The sequence below is a fragment of the Neovison vison genome, chromosome 6, assembly GCF_020171115.1.
Source record: "Neovison vison isolate M4711 chromosome 6, ASM_NN_V1, whole genome shotgun sequence".
Taxonomy (NCBI): domain Eukaryota; kingdom Metazoa; phylum Chordata; class Mammalia; order Carnivora; family Mustelidae; genus Neogale; species Neogale vison.
This window is the reverse complement of record NC_058096.1, coordinates 223,291,484-223,305,742: the sequence shown is the minus strand read 5'-3', so window position 1 is coordinate 223,305,742 and position 14,259 is coordinate 223,291,484. Positions and strand designations below refer to the sequence as shown.

The window sequence follows — 14,259 nt, the reverse complement described above, 5'->3', positions numbered from 1 at the left end:
GACAAGGAGAAATGGAAGGAAGAGGCGGGCCGTTCCCGACGGGTGGACGGTGGGTTTATGAGCAAGTGAGCTCCCTTCCAAGGCTTGTCTAGCGCACCACACCTGCCTGGCAGCATCTTTTTTTAAAAATATTTTATTTATTTAACTGACAGAGACACAGCAAGAGAGGGAACACAAGCAGGGGGAGTAGGAGAGGGGGAAGCAGGCATCCCGCTGAGCAGGGAGCCCGACGCGGGGCTTGATCCCAGGACCCTGAGGCCGTGACCTCAGCCGAAGGCAGACGCTTAACAACTGAGCCCCCCAGCCAACCCTCAAGATTTTATTTTTAACAATCTCTGTGCTCACGTTGGGGCTCAAACTCACAACCGTGAGATCGATAGTCACAAGCTCCACGGACTGAGTCGGCCAGGTGCCCCCGGTAGATTTTATTCAAGCAAGTACAGGGAATTCCGAAGTATTAGCCATTTCAGTTCGGGTGCAAAACTCCAGACCTTTGCAGGGATGAAAGTAGGTGACTGTTGGGGGTCTCCGGCCTGCTCAGTCCGTGGACTAGATGACTCTCGATTTCAGGGTCATGAGTTCGAGCCCCACATTGAGCATAGAGATGACTTAAAAATAAAATCCTGGGCGGGTGGGAGGTCGGGGTACCAGGTGGTGGGTATTAGAGAGGGCACGGCTTGCATGGAGCACTGGGTGTGGTGAAAACATAATGAATACTGTTTTTCTGAAAATAAATAAATTGGAAAAAATAATAAAAATAAAATAAAATCCTTAGGGGCGCCTGGGGGGCTCAGTGGGTTAAGCCTCTGCCTTTGGCTCAGGTCATGATCCCAGGGTCCTGGGATCAAGCCCCGCATCGGGCTCTCTGCTCAGGAGAGAGCCTGCTTCCTCCTCTCTCTGCCTGCTTCTCTGCCTATTTGTGATCTCTGTCTGCCAAATAAATTAAAAAAATCTTTAAATAAACAAATAAATAAAATCTTTTAAAAAGTAAAATTCTTAAAAAAATAAAATAGGGGCGTCTGGGTGGCTCAGTCGTTGGGCGTCTGCCTTCGGCTTGGGTCATGATCCCGGGGTCCTGGGATCGAGCCCCCCATCGGGCTCCTTGCTCGGCAGAAAGCCTGCTTCTCCCTCTCCCCCTCCCCCTGCTTATGTTCCCTCGCTCGCTGTGTCTCCCTCTGTCAAATAATAAATACAATCTTTTAAAAAACTAAAATAAATTAATAAAATAAAAATAAAAAGGTAAAATAGGTAATGTTTGACCCACCATGTTTCACCTTGTCGTAGCCTCTCTATTGCAGTTAAATATATATATATTACATAAGTAACATATAAATACATAAAACACATATTATATAAGTAAAATTTATGAAAAATAAATAAACATATATGATGCATATAAATATGTACATATATCTCTTGGCAACGCAAAAGGAAATATTCTGAAATGTGAGAAGTAAGTGTTCGCTTTTAACATGCCACGTTTTCCCTGCGCTCCGCGGTCCTCCGGAAGACGCGGAGATGAGCTGCGGAAGCAGGAGGCTGAGGGCACGTCGGCCCCAGGGGTGACCAGGGAAGGTCCGCCCGCTGTTCGCCTCGTCTGACTGACACTTTTGTGCAGTGCGCCCACCCAACACCTGTGCATCTTGCCGGAGTCCTTGAGAAGGAGCTAGAATTTCGCCGCAGGGGGTCTTCGAGCCACTTCCCGGCCTGTCTACACTGGCGGGGCCTCTAGAGGGCGCTGCTTAAACAGCCAAGCCGGGGGGGGAGGGTGCGGTGGGAGGGGGTGGGGTGGGGAACCCCCGCGGCGTTTCTGGGACCCAAGGTGCAGGGCAGGGTGGGAGGTCATCACCGCCCGGCCACTGCGCGACTCTAGGACACTGGGGCTGTCGCACAGGGGTGTCCTCATTCGCACCAAAAATGTCTGACACAAGAAAAGGAAAGTTTGGCAAAACATTTCAGGGGAGCAACTGAAGGGGACCCGGACCTGTTACCCCCCAAACATGGCACTTTGTTGTGAGAATTACTTTGAGCTGCGAGCGTCTGAGCTCCTGAAATCCCTTATCTGCCTGAAAACGGAGGCTCCCGAAAGAACGCAATTGTCATAGATCCCTTCCAGGGATCAGGGTCTCCTCTCGGGGAAGAGAAGCAAGCGCCGCTCCCAGACAGACTTTGTCACAAACTATCACCGCTCCCACTTATTCTCCTGAGGGAAGTTTATCATTCCCAACATTCATTTGCTCCCCCATACGCGGCTCTTCTGCCCGCCTTTCCCCCGTGACGGTGTACGAGCTGTCGGATCTCCCTGTTCATTTGCACCTCAACTTCTTCCTGTGATGCCTGAGCACGTCAAATTAAAAATAAGCAAAGTTGTGTGGCTCCTATAAAATGTCTTTCATCCGTTTAATTGACAGGCCCCAGTACAGAACCTAAGAGGGTGGAGGAAAAGGCTTCCCTCCCCCACACACCTGAGGTTTGCCAGGGACATCAGCTGTGGCTCGAGGCTTCCTGGTGCCACTTGGCTTCCATCAGCCTGGGCTGAAGATGGAAACGCTTCCAGCCGGCCAGCCCAGCCTTCTCCTTGACACCCTGGCCCAGGAAGGCTCCTCCTGCAAGCAGGTCAGTGACCCCGAACAGGGGAGGCCCCACCTGGTCACGTTTTAGTCTCATTTAGTCTCGCGCCCAGCCAAACGGCCGGATCTGCTTGGGCATAGAATGGACGGTTCACGTGGCCTCCCGAGGTCACGAACTGAGTGCGTGACCAGGTTTGGGGGGAAAAAGGATCCACGTTTGTGGGAAAACAGCATCTCTCCGTGAAACTCTCACTCTCACGGGGCAGTCATGGGGTTGAGGTCACTAGTGGAAGAGGGGCACGGGGTGCTGCGGTTTCGTCGTGCCCGTGGGGCTCGGGCTCACGGCACCCCGGTCCAGGGTGAGTCAGACGCCCAGATATGGCCAGGGGGGCGCCACTGCCCCAGGGTTCGAGCCCAAAGTGGTGCCTGGACTCCCAGCGAGCCTGAGTGCAGCTTCCCACTGATGAGAAGTTCCGTGGCCAGAAAGTAGCCGAAGGAAGCTCGGAAGCCGGGGCCCGGCCGGGAGGTGGTGTCTCCCAGGACAAGCGGCTTAGTCTCTGCGGGAAGTCAGGGCTGGGGCGCGGGGGGGGGGTGTCTCAGCTCCTGCGGGTGTGTATGCGCAGCGCTGTCAGGGCGCCCGCCAGCCAGGAGCCCGGGTGACCCAGGCCTGTCCTCCTCTCATGGTGCAGCCTGGGCAGCCGTCCTCGGGGCGGTGGCCACAGGGAGCGAAGGGAGTGGACCGTCGGGCCCTGCAGCTGGCAGGCGTCCTGACCTCGGGCTCCTGCGCTGCCCGCTGCACCTGGACGTCCGTTTCTAGCAGGAGCCAAGGGGCCGCCCCCAGGTCCCAGGACTTTGCTCACGCCGCTCCCCCGACCCGAGCCTGCGCCTTGTGCTCTCGGCCCCTCAGGCAGCTGATGTCCCCTTCGGCAGGACTCAGCGAGAGCTGGGGGACCCTGGGAGTAACGTCCCCACGGCAGCAGCCCTACTCTGATGATGCGCAGGTGCGGGATGGACCCCAGCTCCCCTGCCCCAGGAGGGACAGCTGATGTGTAACCCTCCCTCGTCCTCTCCAGATTTGCCCCTAGGGGACCTTGTGCGATGTCCCCCCTTTGCTCACCTGCCTTGCCCTCTGGTTCTGTGCCCCCTACCACGAGGCTCCTGCCCCTGCCCCGGCACTGAGGATGTAGGAGGCTGGATGGTCCTCACTGGTGGGGCGTCCCGGGCGCTGTGGGGGCTGAGCAGCACCCCCAGACCCCCAGGCCAGGCACAGCACAGTGTGACAACCGCAGACACCCCCAGTCCTGGCCCGGTGCCACCAGGGGTAGTTGTCCCCATAGGGAGTCCCTGCCCTGCTGGATTTTCCCAGGGAATCTTTCCAAACCTTCCGGTGCGTTCCCGCCTCCCTGTGTGCTGCCGGGAGACCCAGCCCTGGAGAGACAGCAAAGGGGACACTCCACGGGGGGCCAGTTTCCAGAAGAAGCAGAAGGGCCTCTGGGATTCGGGGTGATGGGTCTGATGACGCACTGACTTGTCTCGACTCTCAGAGCAAATTCTGCTCCGACATCAACCCCCTGCGGACACCGTCCGACGGTCGCCCAGCGAGCTCCCAGCCTGCCCGACTGTACTCCAGGAACGCCGACCAGGGGTGAGCCTGGAGCAGACACGACTATGCTGCAATGCTCCGGAAGCACTTTGTGGCACTCTCCGGAGCCACAGGGACTGGGATCCCACCCCTCTCCCCCCACCCCTCCTCACGCTTCTCTTATCTCTCCCAGCGCCTGGCGCCTGGCAGATCCAAAGTCCTCCGGGTCACGAGATTCTTTCTTTATTGCAGAGAAGGGCTTTGAGGTTCGTGTCCTCCGCCCCTCATCCCGGAGGCGGCCTCTGAGGCCCGAGAGTCCTAACGTCTCTTTGCGCGAGGGAGCAAGACCCAGGTTACGGGGCAAGCAGGAAGCCAGCCTCGCTGCGGAGGTAGGGACGTCCGTCTCGCTCTGTCCCCCACCGTGTCCGGAGGAGCTGCTCTCCAGCAGCGCCCGGGAGGACACCGGTGCGAGGTCATGAAGTCGACGTCCAGCGGACAAAAGGCGGCCTCGCCTGTCCCCTCTGCGCAGAGGGAAGCCAACTTCTGCCTGGCCGGTTGTGCAGAGTGACGGAGGAGGCTTGGTGGGTTCCCTTGTCCTCTGAGCCCCGTTCTCTGGAAAGCTCCCGCCACCGGCCCCCAACTCCTGCTCCAGGACCGTCCTGGCAGAGGCCTGGACACGGCTGGGGCCCGGGTCACCCCTCAGCCACAGACTGGGCCAGCCTGGAGTGCTGGACCTCAGGGCCGTGACTCGACAGAGGGACGCACTCCAGATCCCTGTTCTTTCTGCCCCACGGGGACTGTGGCTGCAAGCCCAGGAGTGGGGAGAGATGAGCGGTGGCCCAGCCGCCCAGACACGGGGCCAGAAATACATCCACGGGCCTTCTGTTGTCTTGTTTTGGTTTTTGCTTTACCTTTTTAAAATTATTACTGTGATAAAGTGCACATAACATGAATGCACTGCCCCGACCGTCTGTGCCCACGGCTCACGCCCCCGCCCTCCGGCTCCAGAACGTCCCATCCCCCACACGGAGACTCCATCCCCAGGAAGCACGGACTCCCCACTCCTGCCCCAGCTCCTGGTCCCACCCCCTCCTCTCTGCGTGGACGGGACTCCTCGGGGGCCCTCCTGGAAGTGGGGTCCTGCGGGACGGGTCCTTCTGCGTCTGGCCGCTCTCGCTGACCCATGTCCTCGGGTCCATTTGCTCAGTTGTCAGTATGTTTGGCGAGTGTGCAGCCGTCACTACGACCTAAGTCCAGAACCCTCCATCACCTGCAAGGAATCCCTCACTCCCCAGCCCCACCCGACCCCCGGCCCCCACAAGCCCCTTCTCGGTGGTGGAGGAGCCTGGTCGGGACGTGTCACACGCGTGGACTCACACCCGTGTGGCCTCCTGTGTCTGGTCCCCTCCCTGTGCGTTGTGGGCTCGGGGCCGTCCCCGGACAAACCATCCTGCTGAACCCTCCCCAACTCCCTGGTCTACAAGCAGGAGTAGAACACATGGTTGCATCAAACTGGTGAGTTTGGGATTCTTTGTCAGGCAGCCCCCCACGGAGCTCGCCCCTCTCCCCTGTCCTGGTTTCCTAGGTCGTCCCCACAGCAGACTGGGCAGGGATGCCGTCCCATCCCTGCCGCGCCTCTGTGGGCCACCCAGTCTGGTCTGGAACCCCCGACGGACCCAGCTGCAAAGCCCAGCCCTCCTCAGCTCTCCTGAGAAACCACACAGGGTGGGTTGTGCCCGTCGGGCTAAGTGGGGACAGTGGGGACCCCGTGCGGGCCGCCAGCCTCCTCCACTTCCTCCCTCGCCTCCCTTCCCTCCCAGATGGTCCCTGCCGTCCCCACGGAGAAACCCAGGCCTCCAGGTCCGTTTCTCCCCACTCCCGAGCCTGGCATCCGGGCCCACGGACGGGCCGGGACCCCCCCCCGACCCAGAGGGCCGGACTCACAGGACCTGCCGAAGCCCCCCTACAGTTCTCCGGACATCGTCATCGACACCCCCAGCGCAGACGCCGTGCGTGGAAACCTTTCATTCGCTGGTGAATTATTCAAGACCCACAGCACAAATGTCCTTTATGGGTTTTCCTTCTGGGAAGTCAAGAGTTCTGAATCTCCGGCAAATACGTGCTTTTATTCCAGAAAGAAAGGCAGAAGGGAGGGAGGGGGGTCAGGAGGGAAGGACAGACAGACAGGCAGGCGGGGACAGTGTTCTGAGAGGCCAGGAACGAAGCAGCCGCCCCTCATAGCCCCACGGCTCTGGCCGCGTACCCTGCTTCTCCGTGCGTGGGCCAGGCACGCGACCTCTCCGTGCCCCGGTTTCCCCATCGCTCCCCTCCCCACTGGCGGTGCCCCCAGTACCCCGCTCCGGCCCAAATGCAGGGCGAGGGGCTCTCCTTGCCTCACTTCAGGGTGGGGGTCCCAGAGACACACCCCCCCCGGGGCCACTGGGCACCACGGGTGAGAACCTCACCCGCAGAGAGAAAAGTGTGGGAGACAGGGACGCCCCTGCCCGGGCCTAGGACACCCCTATGCCACTGTCCACTGGGCTGGGCAGCAGGGATGCCAGAGTCCTGGGGCTGACTTTGGAACAGGGTTTTGCAAAATGTTACCAATGGGCGGTGGGGGGGGGGGGCGGGGGCGGGACCAGCTGCGGATTCCCAGCACAAGGGACTGTCCCCGGGGACGCAGTGTGTGGACTCCCCCGATTCCAAGCCCGGGAGAGGCCCGTGTCCCTTCCCCGCGGTCCTGGCTGTCCCAGCGGCAGCGGTCGGTAGCCGGTTTCTCGCCCTGCGTGCCTGGCACCGGGCTCAAGGCGGGGGACACTGCAGGACCAGAGACTGGGCAGGGCTGAGTCACTGAGCTGAGGGGCTCGGGTCAGGCACGACCAGGGCTTGGTCCCACAACCTTCTGTGGCCCGGACACCCTCAGGGACCAATCGCACGATGCTGGGGACGCTCCTTTCACGTCTCTGTGCTTCTGTGTCCTGGGCCGGGCCAGCCGTCTGTCCCCCTGCCCTGCTGGGGTCCCAGCCTCCTGCTGCCTCACAGGGAAACGGGGTCGCTGTTGTCACCCTCCACTTGAGGAAACGGGGTCTACATGGGGGAAATAACGGGCAGGACAGAAACCCCGAAGCATCTTCCCGAGGTTGCCGCGAATCCCAGACCCTGCGTGGGGAGGAGGGAAATGCCCGTCTGACTTGACCCCAGCACTCTTCCCTCGTGGCTGAGTCCGACCCTGGGACAGGCAAGCGTTCCCTCCGGAGGCAGCACCGGTGAGGAGGGCCTGGGGCTGGGGTGGCCTACGGGAGAGCTTGCCGCGGGGACGGGGAGAGACGGAAGCACACCCCGCGGAAGGCCCCGGTCCTGGGGGGCGGCGCACGTCTGGGCAGCCTCGTCCCCCGCCTGGGGGTGATAGATTAGCCCTCGGTGCGTTACTGAACCCGGCGCCTCCGCCACAGACGTGCTCTGGTCGCCTTCTCACTCGGATCGCAGCGCAGATCACAGCACGCACCAGCGGCGTGTGCCGGTCACTGTTCTGTGTAACCACCGCTGCCGTCTCGCTCCAGAAAGTTCCGTCACCCCAAGAGGAGACGCCGTCCCACGGCGACGAGGGGACCTCAGCCATCGTGCCCCAGCCCGGGCTCCGACACCCACAGGGCCCCTGTCTGTCTGTGGGTGCGTTGCTACTTTGTTTATTTATTTGAGTGCGAGTGAGCAAGGGTGCACACGTGCGTGGGGGAGGGGCAGACGGGGGACCCCTGCCCTGCCCGGGGCTCCACCTCACGACCCTGAGATCAGGACCGGACCTGAGCCAAAATCAAGAGTCACATGCTCAGCCGACCGAGCCACCCAGGAGACCTACTTGATTACTACTTTTTTTTTTCTTTAAAGATTTTATTTATTTATTTGACAGAGAGAGAGATCACAAGCAGGCAGAGAGGCAGGCAGAGAGAGAGGGAAGCAGCCTCCCTGCCGAGCAGAGAGCCCTAACATGGGGCCCAATCCCAAGACCCTGGGATCACGACCTGAACACTGAGCCACCCAGGCGCCCCTTATTACTACTTTTTAATAAAATTTATTTTTAAAAAGTCTCAGCTCTGCAGACAGAATTGTGAGGATAATACGGCTTCCGTATGCCGGCCCGTTTCCCCATCATCCACCCCAAACATCAGCTTGGGTCCCTGCCTTGTCAATGGGGTGCAGGGCGCAGACCCGCGTTGCAGACAAGATTTCCAGGGCGCTTTGGTCCCGGTCCCGTCCGCACGCACCTGCCTGCCCACATCAGCCAGGGTGCCCAAGGCCGGACGGCTCCGGGGCAGGGGGTAAGCCCCAAGCCAGCCTCTCCGTTGACCCAGGTGGACACGGGGCCAGGGCGTCACCAGCCTGGGAAAGGCTCCCAGTCCCTCCTGCTCCGGACTTTCTTGCCGCTCCTGGAGGAGGAAGAGGTGGGAGGAGCGGGGTCCGCCCAGAGGAAACTGCAAGATCCAGCTGTCCCTGATGCCGGCTCTGCCGGAGCGAGAGGAAACAGGAGGAGGTCAGCGGTGGGGCCTGGCGGGGCCAGGCAGGGCTCAGTGCCACCCGGGAGGACGGGAGCTTGGCACGTGGCCCCCGGGGCTCGGTGTGCACACACATGCCGGGCTGGGCAAGGGATAGGGGAGGGACCAGGGGGATGGAGGGGCGCTTGGCGGTGGGGGCGGGGGTCCTGGAGGGAGCAGGGTAGCTGTGGGGTCTCCAGAGACGTCTCTAGGGGCAGCTGGACAAATGCTGGGGGCGGGGGTTGGGTTTTCCCTTCCCCGTGCCAGGTAGGGTGTGCTCCTGGCTGAGTCTCGCTTCCTTCCCAGGGAGGATGGGGCCCCTCCTGCCCAGGACAGGGAGGACAGGGCCCTTCTTGCCCAGGAGATCCTCAGGGCCTCTTTGGGCCTGTCACCAGCCCAGAGAGCGCCCCTCTCTCCCCTGTGCCACATCCTGGGACTCCAGGAGCTCCCAGATCCCCTACTGACGCAGGTCGCTGTTGGTTTTCTCTCTCTGGCCTCCTGGCGCCCCCTGCCCCGGGCTGTCACCCCTCCCTGGGCTGGCTGCAGCTCACCAGGCCCTTTGGGTTGTGTCCCCACTCCACACAGTGACAAGATGGTCCTTCCAGAAATGACATCCGGGTGTGCCTGTGCCTGCTCCCGTCGGCAGTGTCCGTCCATGCAGGGACAGCGGTGACTGCTCACTGCAGCCCAGCTCACAGCACCCAAAAACGTGGGGACAAGCTGAGGACCACAGACCGGTGAACAGACACACGTGTCCCCCACACGCGAGTGAGTGTCCCTCGGCCGGCAGCAGGAGCAAGACACGGTTGCAGCCCTGGGACAGCTTGAGCCCACGCGGATGGCCCAGAAGTTCACATGGCTCGTAGGTGGCTGGGCACTTGCCACCTGCTCACGCCTCCCTCGTGAGGCCGATCTCGGATCCCTGCTGGTCAGATGGGGAAGCTGAAGCAGCTGTTGACACTCTCAGGGGCCAGACGTCACTGCCCCTCCCCCACCCCACTGGCTCCCGCCTCCAGGAAGCCCTCCCTGATCCGCTCCTTCCCCGCCAGGATGCGAAGTCAGCCCTGGGCTATCCAGCACAGAGGCCTGCACGGAACAACAATCTGGGCAGGTTTGTAGGACTTTTTTCAAGACCCAACTTTTTGTTGGGTTGGGGCCTTCCAAGTCAGTGGCACTGCCAGAAGCGCTCCCTTCCTCCTCCCCAAGCTCAGATCGGCAGCAGCCTGGTGGGGGGATGTGGGAGGTGAGGGCCAGGGTCCAAGGCTGGGCTACCCGGGACCAGCAGGCCCCCCCCTCCCCCCGCCCCAGACTCACAGCCTCACCAGGGGTGAGAAATGGTTGGAGGCCACTTGTTACAAAACAGGACAGACAAGTTTTATGACTTTTATTAAATCCTTACAAAACAATACAAAATTCCGGCATTGACAGTCGGTGTCCGGAAGACACGCTCCATCAGTTCACCTGGTGCGGCGCTTAAAGTGCTTGGGTGTGTTCCCCCCACTTTTAAAAAAACTTTTTTTTTGTCTTTTTACACATCTTAACGTTGAACGTGGCCATTCCCCTCCCCCGGCGTGGGGCGGCCTGGGGGCCAGGCGCATTCACAGTAACGGTTCTGACAGCCCCTCAGCTCCCACGGTCCCTGTGACGTGTGGCAGGCAGAAGTGGCTGTCCCACCTTTGGAAGAAGGAACAAAGCTCCTTACGGCTCGGCTTTCTAGAGAAAAACGGCCAAGGCGCCTGTGGGGGGCGGGGGCCTGTTTGTTTTTTTACAAAAAGGCAGAATCCCCAGTTGCAAAATGTAGGATCACCGGTGGGCAAGAAACGGGGTGGGGCGGCCTCCCACGCCCCGAGGTCTTTGGAAAGGCCAGTCCACAGATCCGGGCGGGCGGGGGGCCGGAGGGGCGGCAGTCCCCACCAGCCACGGGAGACTGCCACAGAAACGGCATCTGGGCCCCCCCACCCACAAGACCCCCCAACATTCAAGTATTCGAGAACAGGGAAGGAAGTCAACTGATGTCTTTGAAAAATTAACAGAACAGGACAAACTAGAAGCCAGAGGGCTTTCCAGGCCCTGGGCCACTGTGGAGACCAGGCCAGACGCCGGGCCAGGCTGCCCGGGCTGGGGACCGCGGGGGGCCCTCCCCGGCGGGCAGCTGAGAAGGAGAGCCTGTATTGCATAGTGTTTCCCGAGGATGAGGAGGGGCATCGGTCTCCCCAGGCCTGGCAGGCCCGACGTGTGAGCCCAGCGCCAAGGTGGGCAGAGGCGGGCACAGTGATTCCTGGTGCCCCGGAGGATGCCTTGGCAGCAGCGGCCATTTTCCTGAAGGTGGGCGGGTTGAAACGCTGCCCTTGGGGGTGAAGGAGCTTCAGCAGGACCCCTGGGCGGGCCCTGGCTCTGCGGAGGAAGGGGGCTGATAGAGCTTCCACACCAGACCCCAAGGGCGACAAGGGGCGGGACATGGCCGTGGTCAGACTGAGCCCTGAGAAGGGGCACTCGGGTGCCCAGGGTGGGGGTCTCTGGAACCCCCACGTTGGCTGACGGGCGCCTGTCCAGCCCCTCCCACTTCCTCCGGCACCGCCATCCTGTGGGGGCAGCGGGTGCACCCCCCACCCGGGGTCGGCTGCAGCTTAAGGTCAAGGTTTGAGAGCCCCGATTGTCAGTCCGAGGCGGGGGGTGGGTACAGTGGGCAGCCGTGGAGCCCACCTGCCCGCACCCAGGCCCCCTCCCGCCACAAGGGAGACCTGAGAAACCCCGTCCCACCAGCCGCCAGGCTGTCTCTGGGGTGAGGGGTAAGGGGCTGCTGGGTCACTGGGGGGAGGTGTGGGGCGGGCCCGTCCCTGAAATACTGTGCGGGCTGGGGAGGGGCGCGTTCCTGGGCCCCCAGCTCTGGAAGACGACGGTCGCCCTCCTCTCCTGAGTCGTGGCAGGGCGGGCGGGCGGGGACCTTTCACAGTACGGGCGAGCCTCCGGGCCGGGCAGCAGGGACCAGCAAGCCCAGCCACACGCGGCCTCCCCTCTCCTCTCCTGGGCGCCTGCTTTGCTTTTAACACCTTTAAAGGGGGGAGACATGGGGGTGGGGCAGAAAAAAGGAGAAAAAAACCCAACAGCAAAAACCTCATAGAAAAAGACCCCCGACTGAGCTCAGCGCCTCGGAGCCCAGCCAGGGGAGGGCAGCCTGCGGGTCACCGGCTGGAAACAGCTTAAAAAACCTCTTCAGATTTGATGGGGTGGTGGGGGGAGGGGCGCGAGTGACCTATGTACAGGGCGAGGGGTCACGCGTGGTCTCCCACCAGGACCACGGGGGCCGCGGACAGGCTGGCGCGCTGCCGCCGCTGGGCCAGCTTGCTCTGCGCGGGCGGGGACAGCTGCAGGCAGCGGGAGACCGCGCGGATGAGCACGGGCGGGCCCTGCCCCTCCTCCGCCGCCGCCGCGTCCTCCTCGCGCTGGGCCAGCTGCCGGTTCACCGCGATGGCCTCGGCGGCAAACGACGTGAGCTCTTTGGCACAGCTGTTCCTGGGGGGGGGGGGGGGGGGACGGTCGCAGAGGTCGGCGGGGGCCTGCCAGGCAGGCCCCAATCCCCTGGGCAGTACCCTGGGGGAGGGGCTGCAGCCTCCCACTGGGGCTCCATCGCACTCAGCCGGCTGCCCAGCCCACCCACTGACAGAGAACTTCCTGTCGTTCTTGAACGCCCAACCTTAACCACCCCCCACTCAGTGCCCCCTCTCGGGACCCCCCTGCAGCCTCACCTCTGCAGGACCATGGGTGTGGGCAGAGTGTTCTCCGGAGCGCACTGTGGGGACAGGACGGCCGGGGCTCAGGAGCAGCGCCCAGTGGCACCCCTGCGCCCAGCTGGCTGGGGCCAGGGGTCAAGGGGCGCACCTGCGGGAACCGAGCCAGGCCAAGGAGAGCGGGAGGGGGCGAAGTCCAGCAGTGGCCCGCGGGACTGGCTCCCACCCCCTCCCGTGTCCACTGCTGGGTCTCCTGACATCCCAAAAGGGCACGGGTGCCTCTCCACTGGCTAGCCCTGAGATGAGAGCCCCAGGCTTGGCTCCCTGAGGAGTCCCAGTGCAACTTCTATTTCTGGTTAAGACCCTTGCCCTTGTGCCCTCCTTGTCCCGGACTGGCTGCCAGGCTGACTGACTGCGGGCCAGAAAACCAGCAGGCTCTCCCCAGCTGGGTGGGGACAGGGAGCTGAGCTGGGGACTGGCAGGCTCTGCCAGAGGCCTGGGGCCTGCCCGACCCCTGGATGACCTTGGCTTGCTGCTCCGGGCAGGTGGGCCAGGCCAGAAGGGGCACTGGTGCTTCTGGGGCACAAGGCCCAGCATTTCACCAAGCGGCACCGGCAATCCCACGCCCTGGCTGGCAGCAACTGCTCCATCTCCCTGCTGTGCCCGGCCCCACCGACGGACAGAGCCCCAGACCGACGTGGTGGGCAGGAGCCGCTGCGGCTCCCCAAGGCTCTCGGACACCCACCCCAAGTCACTCCCCAGGCCCCCAGAGGCCGTGTGGAACAGGAGGCCCCCGTGGGGCTCACTCACCCCCTGCACCCAAGGGTGCTGCAGAACCTGGGCGGCGCTCAGCCTCTGCTTGGCGTCGCGGACAAGCAGCTTTGAGATGAGGTCTTTGGCAGCGAAGGAGATGTGGGCCCAGTCCTTCTCGGGAAACTCGTACTTGCCCTCCTGGATGCTCTCAAACAGCATGTTCTGCGGGGCAGGGGGCAAGGGAGCGAAGGGTCAGCTGCCGGGACCCGGAGTTGGGCTCGCCGGCTTAGTGGCGAGCTCTGCCAGGGGCCCGCGGACACCAGACGGCCTGACCCACGATCCGGACACGCCCAGGGGTGCAGCGGGTGTGGGGCCCCCGCGGGGCGCAGGGGGCGCACGGGGCGGCTGCGGGGCCCCCGCGCACCTGGCAGGCTGGGCAGGCCTCGCCGCGGTCCCAGCCGCAGTCGCTGCCGCAGTGGCCCACGAAGGGCGGGTAGCCGCTGAGCAGGATGTAGAGGATGACCCCCAGGCTCCAGAGGTCGCAGCGCTTGTCGTAGATGCTGGCTTCCTCACTGAAGGCCTCCACCACCTCGGGGGCCATGTACTCCGCCGAGCCGCACTGCGGGCGGGACCGGGCGTCAGGAGCCCGCGAGGGGGATGGGCGGCGCGGGCCGGGACTTCCCGGCGTCACGTGAGGGCCCCGCCGCAGGGTCACCGGGCCGCGGCGCCCAACGCCCCGCCTGCCCTCGGCCTGGCCAATCAGAGGCGGGCTAAGACGCCCACCCCGCCCCTCCACCCAATCAACAGGTGGCAGGTGCTCGCCCCGCCCCACCACCCAATCAGCAGCCGGGAGCCAGCCCCGCCCCACCCTCTTCCGCGGGGCCAATCAGCGGCTGTTGCTAGGCAAAAAGCCCCAGCTTCAGGCTCGCCCCGCCCCACACGCATACCCCGCCCCCGCCCGCCCCTCCCACACGCGCTCAGCGGGGGCGGGGCTGGAGGGCCCTTCGGGCCAAGGGCGGCTGCGCACTCGGGCCGTGAGGGGTGTCCGCGCGCCTGCGCGGTGAGGTGCGCGGGGCTTGGGGGAAGGATCCGGGAGG

General features: G+C 62.9%; 1 protein-coding gene across 1 annotated transcript; it reads right to left on the bottom strand.

The window, feature by feature from the left end:
* Window positions 1–10,050: 10,050 nt before the first annotated feature.
* On the bottom strand, window positions 10,051–13,846 carry MKNK2 (MAPK interacting serine/threonine kinase 2). Its single transcript, XM_044254646.1, has 4 exons — window positions 13,587–13,846; window positions 13,220–13,384; window positions 12,428–12,471; window positions 10,051–12,194 (listed from the first exon to the last, which is right to left on the bottom strand). The coding sequence occupies exons 1-4, from the start codon at window positions 13,761–13,763 to the stop codon at window positions 11,954–11,956; spliced, it is 627 nt and encodes a 208-aa protein (XP_044110581.1). The 5' UTR covers window positions 13,764–13,846; the 3' UTR covers window positions 10,051–11,953.
* Window positions 13,847–14,259: the final 413 nt, after the last annotated feature.

Coding starts and splice junctions, on each gene's coding strand:
- MKNK2 (XM_044254646.1), bottom strand. CDS start 13,763: ATGGCCCCCGAGGTGGTGGAGGCCTTCAGTGAGGAAGCCAGCATCTAC. Junction 13,385..13,586: donor AGGCCTGCCCAGCCTGCCAG/GTGCGCGGGGGC, acceptor CCTGCCCCGCAG/AACATGCTGTTTGAGAGCAT. Junction 12,195..12,427: donor ACACCCATGGTCCTGCAGAG/GTGAGGCTGCAG, acceptor CCCCCCCCCCAG/GAACAGCTGTGCCAAAGAGC.